The following is a 14,385-nucleotide window of genomic DNA, read 5'->3' as shown; positions in this document are numbered from 1 at the left end:
TAAATAAACTAGAAGCACATTGCATGCTGGTAGCTATAGTCACCAGCTGGGGATAGACAGTCAGCCACAACCAGGTTAGGTTTCTGCCCCTTTCGTCAGGGCTCTATTCTCTTTGCAAAGAAAGAAAACTCTGCAGGAAGTAATACAAACAACAGTCTGGTTAGGGAAATCAGTTTGGGGTCCTCTGGCCTCCAGGAGCTACTGGGAAAGGCCCTTTCCGGCCCCAGGGGGCTCCACAGCATCTGCTCTCTGGTGAGCAGAAAGTGTCTCCCGTCTCCCCGACCCATCATGGGGGTGAGTTCTCCTTTTTATTGTCCAGCTGAGAGTGCAGGCCAATCACGGTGCTGAGCGGCTGCTTCCCAGCACCTGTGTGCTGGATTTTCTTCAGGGCAGGGTTGGCTGCTGCCTCTCCACCCACCAAGGCTATAAAAGGGGCAGATTGCCTTGGTACACCCATCTATTCCCCTGGTAAGTATCAGAGCCCATTGGAATGAAAAAGTCACCTGTGGCTTGCTCTCCAAGGCCTCTTTAAAAGTGTCAGTGGGGCCTTACTGATCAGGAGCAAAGTCTAAGCCTGTTTGGTTAGGGTTGGTAGTCTAAGTAAACAGAACTGTGGGTTTTCTGCCCCCCACCCCCTCAGGACTACAGGGCCAGGGCAGTCCCCGCAATGTCATTAACCTACCACCTGTAGCTTGGAACCACTGGAAAACGAGTGCTCAGGAAGAGCCTGGATATAACGAACAGTCTCTGGTGAGCGACTCTCCACGGTCAAAGCAAACGTTTGTGCCTGAGCTTTTTGGGAGAGGCTTGCACAGCAGCTGCCAGCAGAGTGCATAAAAGGGAATCAATTAAAGATCAGACATTAGACTCCTGTAGCCTCCGCCTTCCAGGGACAGCAGGGAAGGGAGGTTTCCACAAATAGTTGTCTTGGTTTTCTTTTGGGGGGGGCTAAAAAGCTCTTTGTGGCCACAATGTGCAGGGGGCCATTTTTCCCTGCGTGCTCAGCCTCTTTGTGGCCACAACGTTCAGGGGGCCATTTTTCCCTGCGTGCTCAGCCTCTGGAAACAATCCTTGTCCTTTGGGTGACCCATCCATTTACCCAAAGGATAAACGCACATGAAAACTGTTTACTTGTCTCATGGCCTTTTAGTACTTTTGAATCAGACCAGAAAAAGCACGAGGTGCAAGGTTATTCTTATCCTCTCTGAGAACTATTTGTGCTGGGCACACGGCTTGGGCCGTAGTGTGTCAGTTTCCAAAAGGGGCCGTCTGATACTAGAGTCAAAGCGCACAAGGTAAGGACACAACTGTATAACAGGCCATTAATAGAATTTATATAATGGAACAGGCATTTCTTATGTAAGCACAGCTAGTTCCAAGATTATTTTTACTTCTATACTAATGAGCGTGCTGTAATTCCACCGAGGAAAATGGCTACATTATTATTCAGTGCTCGGCAATTGTTAATGAGTTACTTACTCAAATGTTTTTGCCAAGCCTCCTCTCCGATAACTAATGCTACACTATGTCGCTATCTACCAGAATGCAAAGCCAGTCGTGGTACAGAGAACAACAATGGTTCATTACAGATCTGCTGTTTTGTTTGTTTGTTTATTTTATCATAAGCTGTGTCTGCACTACCAAGTTTAGTTGCTGTAAATTACATTGGCTTAAGTTGCTGATTTTGTCGACCGCTAGGGCACATACACCCTTGACTGCTCATCACAAGTGGCTGTGGCGATGAAAAGATGTGATGCCCCATGGTAGGTATCCCAAACTGCCCTGCACTGCCATTCTGTGCAATCCCTTGTGGGACATTTTCATGATGCTTTGTGGGATGCCCGCAATTCACCCAAGGATTTTTGGGATCTAGGGGAGGGGGTCAAATTATCACAATGCCACTTTCTCCATTCCATTACACTTAGCCCATTGCACAGTTTTCATGCTGTTTAAAAAATTCCCACCATCCTCCTGCGTGCTGCTTCTTGGTCTCTGCCTTCTCGCTGGCAGAAGCATGGACCCTACAGTGCTCAATGCAATTCTGATGACCATTGCTAAAACAGAGTATAGGATTCTCCTGTAGGAGCAGAACTTCAATGAGAACTGCTGCAACCAGTGCTGTGTTGTGGAAGAGGAAATGTTCAAGGACAATGACTGGATGATGATGGATACAGTGAATATGCCAAGTTGCTGCTGGCATTTACTGAGCAACCACATGTTCTGGCTCAGCACTGCCAGGCCAGCGAATTGAGCGCTGACTGGTGGGATCACATTGTAATGTGAGTTTGGGACAATGAGTAGTGGCTTCAGAACTTCCAGATGTGAAAGGCCATGTTCCTGGATCTTTGTACAGAGCTTAAAAAAATTAATTGTGATTAATCGCACGGTTAAACAATAATAGAATACCATTTATTTAAATATTTGTGTTTTCTACATTTTCAAATATATTGTTTTCGATTACAACCCCAAATACTAAATGTACAGTGCTCATTTTATATTATTTTTATTACAAATATGTGCACTGTAAAAAAGAAAAAAAATAGTATTTTTCAATTCACCTAATATAAGTACTGTAGTGCAATCTCTTTATCATGAAAGTTGAACTTACAAATGTAGAATTATATACGAAAAATACCTAAATTCAAAAATAAAAATGTAAAACTTTACAGCCTACAAGTCCACTCAGTCCTACTTCTTGTTCAGCCAATCGCTCAGACAAACAAGTTTGTTTACATTTGCAGGAGATAATGCTGCCCCTTTTTTTATATCACCTGAAAGTGAGAACAGGAGTTCAGATGGCACGCTTGGTAGCCGACACTGCAAGGTATTTATGTGCCAGATACACTAAAGACTCGTATGTCCCTTCATGCTTCAAATACCATTCCAGAGGACATGTGTCCAAGCTGATAACAGATTCTACTCGATAACCATCCAAAGCAGAGCAGACTGAAGCAAGTTCATTTTCATCATCTGAGTCAGATGCCACCAGCAGAAGATGGATTTTCTTTTGTGGTGGTTCGGGTTCTGTAGTTTCCGCATCAGAGTGTTACTCTTTTAGACTTCTGGAGGCATGCTCCACACCTCACCCCTCTCAGATTCTGTAAGGCAGATAATATTTCTATTCCACAGGCGGAAGGAACAGTTCAATAGGAGTAAAATAATAAAGGGCAAGATAGTGCCTTAAAAGGTTTAGGATCACATTGTTTACAGTGTAGAACCACATATTTTAGATCCTCAGAATCATTTTGAAATAACTTTACCCTTTCCCAGTTGGTATTATAAATGTCCTCCGACTGCTGAAGCATTAGCTGCTCAAACTAGAATGAAAACGAAGTGGTTCTAGATGGGCAGAGAACACGCTGTACGATTTTCAACTGAAGAGAAAATAGAAACACCAAGAACCAGAGTATCTTTAGCAGTATAAAAGCAACTTTCCTTCTCTTGGCATTGACACCTCCTCATCAGTTATTGGGAGTGGACTACATCCACCCTGATTGAATTGGCCCTGTCAACACTTGGCTCTCCACTTGTAAGGTAATTCCCTTCTCTTCATGTATAATAACGCCTGCATCTGTAATTTTCACTCCATGCATATGAAGAAGTGGGTTTTTTTACCCACAAAAACTTATGCCCAAATAAATCTGTTAGTCTTTAAGGTGCCACCAGACTCCTTGTTGTTTTTGTGGATACAGACTAACATGGCTACCCTGATACCTGTTGGCTTATTGTTTTTATACAACTGTTAAAACCAACATGGCATTTGCATCTCTGTTAAATGTACTATTTTTATTTTCAAATAAAGGTGGATGGATACATAAGGCAGTTATAAACAATTTCATGTTAAGCATGAAGCAATTGTTGGTTTGCTCATCAAACTTGTATGCATCATGTTTTCTGAGGATAATAGCGTGAAAGGAAGAAAAACCCAGTGTCACCCTTACTGTATTCTTCACAAGCTAATTTTAGAGTTTCTCACAGGTTAGAGTCTCTAGTGATTAGATTTATTTACAATAGTAAGGGTCTGGGATGAGGGAGGTGGGCGTTAAACTACATTTACAGGCAAAGCCCATCATTTAAAGCCTGAACCGGCTCTCACTGTCGTAGGCTGCAGTACCCCTACTGCCATCACTAGCAGCAGGATGGAGCAGCTAAGCCATTTGCTCTGTAGTTGATAAATATTCATATTCAAATGTCATTAGGTGGAACGCAAGATTTTCCTCTTGGTGCCCAAGCTCTGGTGATAGCATTTACTAACTGGATCATTAAAGAAATGCAGCAACTGGTCCTCCTTGTTTGCTTACAGCTTGTTTGAACTGTTATGAATCTTCTCAGGAGAGCGAAGAAGAAAATGTCACTTATTCTCCTCCTCTGCAGAACATTAGTTTTGAATATGGCTCTTGGAATTTGAAAGCTACGTTAGCAATAGGTTAGGAGTGCCGGTAACAATAGGAAGCACACCGCAAGAGTTCTTACTGAAATAATACAAAAATGGTTGGGTTCTGGTGACAAAACTTCATGTCACTCACACACTGTCTTTTAAAGCCATCTAAGATACATATTTAACGTTCAAACCCACTGAGCACAAGACTGTTAAGTGAGGTAAATTACTGCCTTCAGTTATGCATGGGTCATTCCCTTTGCAAACAGTACGGTGGATGCTCCCATAAGGACACAATTTGACCTAGTAAAGAACTTTCTTCACTGTTTCAAGGGCATGGGGCTACAGGTCTTAGAATTGTTTAAAGCCACATACAATGCACTGTATGCATGTCCAGTTGGTGGGTTACAGTCTTCTGAGATCTGAACGATGGACATTGCTTACTGGATGGTCATCACCACGTAAACAGGCAAATACTTTCTGAAACTAAAACAGAAGTAGTTATTTGAGCCTAGGGACCCGCTATGGCTAACATGTATATGCAGGGTACATAACCAACCTTTTTAGCTGTTGGTGTCTCTTGCTTTAATTACCAATACATATCTGCTCAACAATATACGATTTATCAGGTAACAACTTGATTCTTGTCACTGAATTGGCAAGAAGATGGGCTCTGACTCAACATTTATTTCTCATTTTAGATTGTGTGTGATCCAATATAATTAGATGCTTCCCCCAAAAAACCTTCCAGCTTGAATAGCTAGATGTTCACTGCAACAAGTATGAATTTTATATGGGACAGCTGTAGCGAGCGTAAAGCAATATTGAGCCAATGCACAGGCTGAACAGCTAAAACTTACTTTAAAAATACAATATGCAGAGAAATGTACTCCAAAAGTGAAACATTCAATTAAGTTTGTGTAATGGACCTTTAAGGATTTTAAATTCTAACCACTTAGATCACACACATCAACTGATCATCACAGCTTGTCCGTACACACTGAACCTCTGCATTTCACATATTACAAATTGTTTTACTCTAGCCTTAAATTTAAAAATATTATTACCATGTGCTTTTATTTAAGAACTTGACAAATAAGTGAATTCAAGAGTAAAACTTTAATGGACTACTTATTTCTAATCTAAAGTTTACAAAAAGTACGCATGTTGGGAAAACCTGCTGAAATCCACAACATGTTACTCGTAATTTTGTGGCAATAGCATATCCCATGATGAAACTTGCAGAGCAGATGCCATGTTGCAGGCAGGAAGTCATTGCAATTGTAAACCACGTTCAGAGAGACAAAGAGCCCAACAGCACCATTAAAAAAGAAAAGTAAAACAGCCAGATATTTCTTATATATTTTTTAATTGAAAAAACTTACAAAATATGACTTAACTCCATTACAGATAAAGTCAATTTTCCTAGTTTCTTTGAATTACGGGACAAGCCACCATCTTTCCTCCAAGTCTATGAGATCACACACTGCTTTTGGTAAAGGAACACTGTCAAGGTTAATGAGTCCAACATTTGATGTAAAGTACCTCTGTCTCTCAATACTGTATCTATTCAAAAAGTTTAATTAGGAGGTGCATGTTTTAAGATTCCAAAACAAATGATGCAGTGATTTTTCAAATCAACCCAAATCTGTGCCAGCAGCCTAACACTTATGAGCAACCCTACAATAACAAACTAACTTATTAAATCACATTTATTAAATCAAAGGGTGGTGGAGGAAGCGTGTGTGAAACCCGAAAATTAAGATTTCAAGTTTTGTCCTTTTAAAATATCTTGCCAATGTCCCCAGCAACTGGATTATATCTGTCTACAATACAGTTTTGAACAGGGTCTGGTTATTTTCCTGAAAACTAAGCAATCATTTTGCAAAAAAATGATCTCTCTGTTTTTAATACTGAAGAGTGCCATTAAACTATGTGAACCAGTAAGCCCCATCACTCTACTCCAGTAAACAGATTCACAAAAGCATTATGAATCTGGTGTAAAAAATGAAGTGAACTTCTGGCAGAGCACTTTATGCATCTGCTTTAAATTGCACCCAGGGTCCTGAAATTAAAAAAAAAAGTGCACCCTTATGATAAGATTCTTTAACCACTCCACTTTCTACAACTCCACAGAAGACAAATGAATGTCTTTATATTACAACTACATTCCTTAACTCTTAAGAATAGCTTTCTAGAGAGAATGTACAGTTTCAATTAGTGCAATATGACTCAATAGAACTTTTCTTAAATTTTTTTTTTTTAACAGTAAACAGACCTTTATACAGACCCACAAACTATTTTGTACTTCTTTATTTACATCAAACACAGTTGTACATATATACATGTTATCAAAATACGGAACTTCCCCCATAACATTTCAAACATCTTATGTAATAAACACTTTAAAAAAATTATTGTTCTTTCATAAACTAAATAATTCCATACAGCAAATACTCTAATTGCATTCATTTGTTTCCAGTGCACTATGCTCTCCAGTTACAGAATACACTTTCCACCAATCAAGGTTTGTTCTTTCATTTTATTTTGGAGACAGAATACCCTTATCCCCTGGATTAGTACTTGCGATGGTGTTAGGGAAATTCGGTCTGGCAGTAAGTTGGATGGTTTCAGGAGTCCAGCTCCAATTCTTCTTGGTTTTCACTGAGTCTTAGCATAAGTTGTTGCTCATAATAAAGGCTCTTTGCATAGTTTATTTCTTGAGATAACTTTACTGCTAAAACTTCAGACTTCACATGGACCTGCACAAATAAAAGTTTATTATACATACAGCAGTGGGAAATTTTAATACCCCCGTGAAGATAAAAAAAAATTAACTTAAAGTAACTATCTGCAGTTATCAAATCGGTCATCTAACTGCAATGACCAGGCTGGTTACTTTAGGAGGTAGTCCTATCTAGTGTTAAACTAGAAACTGGGACTCAGTTTCTGTTGCCAGGTGTACCACTTACTCATCATTTTCCCTCTCTCTAAAGTAGAGATGTCCTTACCTAGCTCAGTGTTGAAGTTGAGTGAATTAATGTTTGTCAAAGGGTTTGAGATACTCTGATCAACAGTATCTTAATTATTGACATGGAACTTGGCTCAAAGAGACAGATATCTAGAGACATTAGGTATGCTATTTGCACTGGAGGGAGAGAGAGATGGGCCGTACAAGTACTTTGGGGCCAGTCGTTTTACCCTTCCTATCTTTACTGTCTCTTTTCTATTTAGAATTTCAGTGCTTTGGGGCAGGGTCAATCTTTTATGGGGCACTGATCTCTGCTCACCTCTCTAGGTGCTACCGTAATACTTACATCAGTAAATGTACAAACTCCAGTTAGATTAGAACTGAGAGTTCTGCTATTTTTGATCTGTCTGCATTACAAAGATTAATTTTTACTATACACATGGAATAAATATCATGAGATTGGAGAGAATATTTTGCTACGACAAGGTGAGGAAGAGCAGACACTGTAAAACAGCCTGATGGATATTCCATTTAACAAAGGAATACTGGGTCAGGCTTCCGAATTGGTTTTTGTTTTTTTTTTTTTAAATTAGATTCCGCTCCTAGTAATATTATTTTGGGCAATGCCCCGCCTATCATTCTGCTTGGATTTCTTGTCCTCAGGAAGTGGAACAGTCTCCATATCTGTCAGTGATACGTTCTCTTATTGAGGGAGCTGCTGGATTTGCCTTGATCTTTCTCTTGATCTTAAAGAACAAAACTACCATGATCACTTCTGCACCCAGCTCTCCCTCACAGAAACACCATAAAAAAAAAAAGACGTCAGTGTGTGCTTTCACTGACGGATGACTGACATTTTCATAATTCAATGGCATAGAAGATGATATACCAATGATGACAAAGTATTTGACTATTGCAATATAGAAAGCAAAAAACCATAATATGAACAGAAGAGTAAGTGTTGGGTCCTCACCATCGGTTTCTGTTGTGATGGGCCCGGTATTGCTACACCGCTACTTGTATTCCCAGCTTTCTTTGTCAGCTGTACATAGACCTTCCCGTGGTCCTTTGAAATGAGGCAGTGGTAGAGATGATCGTATTTGACTTCCAAGAAGATGGCCTCTCTGTCTACATAATCCCCACTCTTCAGGAAATAAACAGCTTTGGATGAAATAAGAACACAATAGCTGTCTGTGTTCTCCACTGCTATGAAACTGCAAAAACCAGAAAGATAAGTCAGTGTTGTTTTACCTCACTGAGCTGGGAGGGAGACTATTCTGTTCTTGTACTTGCTACTCCCTGCGTGACCTCTGAAAACCTACCAGGAAAATGAACCGCAGCAGAGAGAGTGCTGTGACCTTAGGATTCAAATGTTTTTTATTAGTTCATCAAAAATAAATATGCCCCTAAGGGTCACCCGGCACAATAAGTGTAATATTAATATTAAAGTGCCTGTTGTGTAGCCTTTCTAGCTTTGGAGACGAGGGCTACAAAATAGGCAGATTTTGCATTTGTGCAAGTTTCTTCATGAGGTTGATAGATTTCCGCTCCATATGGCTAAATGCAGTGCCTTGCATCTCCACTCCATACAGCTAAATGCAGTGCCTTGCAACCTGTAGGAGAACACTTCACCCTCCCTGGCCACACTATAGCAGACCTTCAGGTGGCCATCCTGCAGCAAAAAAAACTTCAGGACCAGACTTCAAAGAGAAACTCCTGAGCTTCAGTTCATCTGCAAATTTGACACCATCAGCTCAGGATTAAACAGACTGTGAATGGCTTGCCAATTACAGAATCAGTTTCTCCTCCCTTGGTTTTCACATCTCAGCTGCTAGAACAGGGCCTCATCCTCCCTGATTGAACTACCTCATTATCTCTAGCTTGCCTGCATATGTATACCTGCCCCTGGAAATTTCCACTACATGCATCTGATGATGTGGGTATTCACCCACGAAAGCTCATGCTCCAAAATGTCTGTTAGTCTATAAGGTGCCACAGGACTCTTTGCTGCTTTTACAAAATAGGCAGAGTTACAGCGTTAACTCTAGATCAAACAAAACATCAGGTATACAATAGTCTCACTCAAAAACCAAAGAAAGTAGAGTTAAAAGTGACAGGGAACAGAAGGATAAGAAAGCTTATCCTGCGGGGAGGGATAGCTCAGTGGTTTGAGCACTGGCCTGCTAAACCCAGGGTTGAGAGTTCAATCTTTGAGGGGGCCATTTAGTGAACTGGGGTAAAAATCTGTCTGGGGATTGGTCCTGCTTTAAGCAGGGGGTTGGACTAGATGACCTCCTGAGGTCCCTTTCAACTCTAATCTTCTATGAAAGCCAGGCAGTGAGACTGGGTGAGCACATAGCATACCAAGTTTTACTGCCGTCAGTTAGGAGTGCGATTTTTTTTATATTTATATCAGTAGGAGAGGAATAAGAGAAGAGAGGAATGGGTAGAGATGCAATCACCCCATGACATAGGTGGCTGGGAGCATTCTGTTAATAAATATGGTTCAGTTGGGGGGGGTTCAACTGAGTCACTGCCCTACCTTTCAAACCACACAAGAAATTTCCCCACCATGGAGAGGTGGTGGTTGGTTGGTTTGTTTGTTTAAAGACAATTTTATTGCTGACAATTTCTTTAAATTGAAATTGTTTGTAAATCTACTCTGATGAAAGGTGTGTTGGAATGTATTAATGAAACCACACGACTGTCTCTCATGATACATTACAAACTACAGTGCTTCACTTTCCTTTCTTCAAAAAAAACAAAAACAAAAAAACAAAAACAATGTTAACCTGCTGCCTGACCAGTAGCTAGAGAAGAGAAATTAGCTGTTTAACATTGGGGGTGAAAGGTTAAGCAGCAAGCAGGAGGGTTTCCCAGAGAGATTAGTTAGCTTGAGTGATGAATATGGGAGGGAGTATAGGGGGAATGAAGAAGATTCAGAGAATTATACTGTCTGAACAGATCAATGTAAAAACAATTACAACTCAAAAGTGAAATATTTTATATATACACAACATTTTGAGTCACCAAACAAGCCAGAACACTAATGGGGTATTTTACAAATTTAAATATGTATTGAGTTTCTCTATTCACACTATTAAATGAGAGTGCTAAATGGAATTTTGAGTGTTATTCCTGCACTGTCAGTAATTCACTAGTGTATGAAACATGCCTGCAGGAAGGATATTCTACCCCCTTAGATCAATTATTAGGCAGTTTGAAACTTATTGTGCATAGCAACAATTAACATTCTCATTCCGTTATTTTAAAATCTCCCTCTTCCAAACGGTTACAGCTTGAGAGGCCTATTGCAATTTTTCAGAGACGATGTTGCTATTCAAATGAAACTGACAACTTTGTGTTACCTGTCCTATTCTCCTTACCAACTAAGTGTTCTCTGCAGGCACTGTTTCTGCAGATCCATACTGCGTGTGCCAACATGTGACAACCACAGCATAAGCCTGATGATGTGATGTCTCAAAGATGAGCAGATGATAAGAACATAAGAATGGCCATACTAAAGCTCCATCCAGCCCAGTATCCTGTCTGCCAACAGTGGCCAATGCCAGGTGCCCCAGAGGGAGTGAACCTAACAGGCAATGATCAAGTGATCTCTCTCCTGCCATCCATCTCCTCCCTCTGACAAACAGAGGCTAGGGACACCATTCCTTACCCATCCTGGCTAATAGCCAATAATGGACTTAACATCCACAATTTTATCTAGTTCTCTTTTAAATTCTGTTATAGTCCTAGCCTTCACAACCTCCTCAGGCAAGGAGTTCCGCAGGCTGACTGTGCACTGTGTGAAGAAGAACTTCCTTCTGTTTGTTTTAAACCTGCTGCCCATTAATTTCATTTGGTGGCCCCTAGTTCTTATATTATGGGAACAAGTAAATAACTTTTCCTTATTCACTTTCTCCACATCACTCATGATTTTATAGACCTCTATCCTATCCCCCCTTAGTCTTCTCTTTTCCAAGCTGAAAAGTCCTAGACTCTTTAATCTCTCCTCATATGGGATCTGTTCCAAACCCCTAATAATTTTCGTTGCCCTTCTCTGAACCTTTTCTAATGCCAGTATATCTTTTTGGAGACAAGGAGACCTTATCTGTACACAGTATTCGAGATGTGGGTGTACCATGGATTTATATAAGGGCAATAAGATATTCTCCGTCTTACTCTCTATCCCTTTCTGAATGATTCCTAACATCCTGTTTGCTTTTTTGACTGCCGCTGCACACTGCGTGGACCTCTTCAGAGAACTATCCACGATGACTCTAAGAGCTCTTTCCTGATTCATTGTAGCTAAACTATCCACAATCATATTGTATGTATAGTTGGAGTTATTTCTTCCAATGTGTGTTACTTTACATTTATCCACATTAAATTTCATTTGCCATTTTGTTGCCCAATCACTTAGTTTTGTGAGATCTTTTTGAAGTTCTTCACAGTCTGCTTTGGTTTTAACTATCTTGAACAGTTTACTATAGTCTGCAAACTTTGCCATCTCAATGTTTACCCCTTTCTCCAGATCATTTATGAATAAGTTGAATAGGATTGGTTCGAGGACTGACCACTGGAGAACACCAGTAGTTACCCCTCTCCATTCTGAAAATTCACCATTTATTTCTACCCTTTGTTCCCTGTCTTTTAACCAGTTCTCAATTCATTGCAGGACAGGATCCAGCAAATAAGCACCTCTTGCCATTACTGGCAGCGGCAGGAAGATGCAGAGAAACTCACTGTCACATATTCTTGGAAGTTCTTCTTTCACACATTCTTCAGTGTATGGAGAGAAATACCAAAAGGGTTGTAGGGTACAGCCAGTGGAAGGAGTTTCTGAATTTCTGATAAATGTTATCGGTAGAACTGGGTGGAAATTTTTGTACAGAAAATGCCAGTTCATTGAAATTGAAACTTTCTGCAGGAACATGTCGATTTAGATGACATTCGAGTAGAAACCAGACAAGTTTCTCATGGAACCCCGCCTGCTACTCAGGTTTTGAAACCTGGTTGCTGGTACCTCAGCAGCCTGCGGGGGAACCAGAACCCCCAGCTCCTTGTCAACTTGGACTGACAAGGAGCTAGAAGCCTGGAAGTCCTTGGCACCCAAGCTTGCTGGCAGCCTGAGCTCCCAGGGCTTCCATGGTCCCTGGCTCTGGGATAGGCTGCTTGGCAAACTCTGGCTCCTTAGCCGCTCACATGGCAGGCTGCCACAAACAGCCAGGGATCGAGGTGCCTGATTCTCAGGGCTCGTCCACACTAGGGGGGGAAATCGATCTTAGATACGCAACTTCAGCTACGTGAATAACATAGCTGAAGTCGAATATCTAAGATCGGAGTACTCACCCGTCCAGACGGCGTGGGATCGATGTCTGCGGCTCTCCGTGTCGATTCCGGAACTCCGTTGGGGTTGATGGAGTTCCGGAATCGATATAAGCGTGCTCGGGGATCGATATATCGCGTCTAGATTAGACGCGATATATCGATCCCCGAGCAATCGATTTTAACCCGCCGATACGGCGGGTAGTCTGGACGTACCCTCAGCCTGGCTGACTCCCCAGCAATGCCCTCCTGATGTCCAAGGAGTCAGGCAGCTGTTCCAGGAAAAATTGAGAATTTTTTTTTCCCTATTATGAAGTGAAAAACATTTGAGAATCTTTCATGGAACAGAAAATCCAGTTACTAATCAGTTTTACTTATTGGCTGCGAAACTTTCATCAGCTCCACCATTTGAGAAGCACTTTGTACAATATACTAATCTACATCTGACTGAACCACTGGTTATCAAAGAGGATTTTAATATCAAAACATCTAGCAGGGTCAGTTAATCAGATTTCTCCTCGCCCCTCAATAAAATGGCTGGGACTCCAAACTGCTATGGTAACACAAATAATACCACCATTGGTTTCTGATTGAAAGAATCATGCCAATAATCTTCAAAAAATCCTTTCCATTACTAGCTTACTCCAGGAGGGTTGTCCTGTATTGTACACTTAACTCTTTGTCTTTTCCCCTCATGCCTGTTTGTCTCCTAGTCATGACAATTCGTAGAGTCTCTTGTCATTGTAAACACAGATGATATGATTAAGGAGAAGTATCACCACACCTTGTCTTTAGGGTTTTTCTTTCTTTTTTTTTATGGTTTAAAAGCTGTCAATGTTTCAAACACTAAGTGCATTAATCATCATATGTATCTATTCTACTCTTTAGACTACAGGTGTGCCATTTAGCAGATAGATAAAGACCTTTGAAACTAGTCTCATTAATAAAAGATTGTCACATTAAATCCATCTTGTTTTAGTTCTATGTACACAGGTCACTGTATTCCCAGCACTCTTTGTTTGACAAACTTTTTTTTTTTTTAATTGAACCAGCTCCCTTGTTCTAGTGCCTTTCAATTCAGTTATGAAATAAAACGAACAAACTGTCAAGTTATATGTTGCTGTTCCCAGTTATATGTTGCTTGTTTAACTTACTATTTCCAGTTAACAATCCCAACTTTCATTTATCTGCTATACTACTATACCAGTGGTGGGTGCCTGCGGATGGTCAATGTAAACAAACTGTCTCATGGCTCGCCAGCAGATTACGCTCGTGGGCCTATACTGTTCAACAGCAGCTCCTCTCACAGCCTTAGATGTTTAAATCTTTACCATGTATCATTTTTAAGAAGACATCACAGCTAAGACAGTAGAGTTGTTACATAATTTTCTCAGGAGTGTGATGGGCATTTTAATTTTAAATTGATACTAGAGACTGGCAGAATACTAATGTCTCCTCACAGCACTGTGACAAAACAGGTACTATGTTTTATACCCATTTTAGAGACAGGCAAACTGAGGCACAGTGAGGTGCTCTGGCTTCAGTCAGACGTTTCCAAAATGTGGTTCATAGACCAATGGTGGTCCACACAGAATTTACTGGCCAAATGGTTCTGGTTTTCCTTGTTCCCAGCTGCCAAACTGCATTAAAAGAAGCTAACAAACACAAAAATTCATAGTATTATTATTCTATGTAAGAAATTGCCACA

General features: G+C 40.6%; 1 protein-coding gene across 6 annotated transcripts in view; it reads right to left on the bottom strand.

Moving 5' to 3' along the window:
* Window positions 1-5,730: 5,730 nt before the first annotated feature.
* Window positions 5,731-14,385, bottom strand: part of VPS13D (vacuolar protein sorting 13 homolog D) — a 188,379-nt gene continuing 179,724 nt past the window's right edge. For all 6 annotated transcript variants that reach the window (XM_050931510.1, XM_050931512.1, XM_050931515.1 and 3 more), the window contains 2 exons: window positions 8,323-8,563; window positions 5,731-7,140 (listed from right to left, as the gene is read on the bottom strand). In XM_050931510.1, the coding sequence (XP_050787467.1) occupies window positions 7,009-7,140; window positions 8,323-8,563 (373 nt within the window). In that variant the 3' untranslated portion in view covers window positions 5,731-7,008. The remainder of the gene's footprint in view (window positions 7,141-8,322; window positions 8,564-14,385) is intronic.

The sequence above is a fragment of the Gopherus flavomarginatus genome, chromosome 21, assembly GCF_025201925.1.
Source record: "Gopherus flavomarginatus isolate rGopFla2 chromosome 21, rGopFla2.mat.asm, whole genome shotgun sequence".
NCBI lineage: Eukaryota > Metazoa > Chordata > Testudines > Testudinidae > Gopherus > Gopherus flavomarginatus.
The sequence above is the reverse complement of the archived record's forward strand: the minus strand, read 5'-3'. Positions and strand labels throughout refer to the sequence as shown.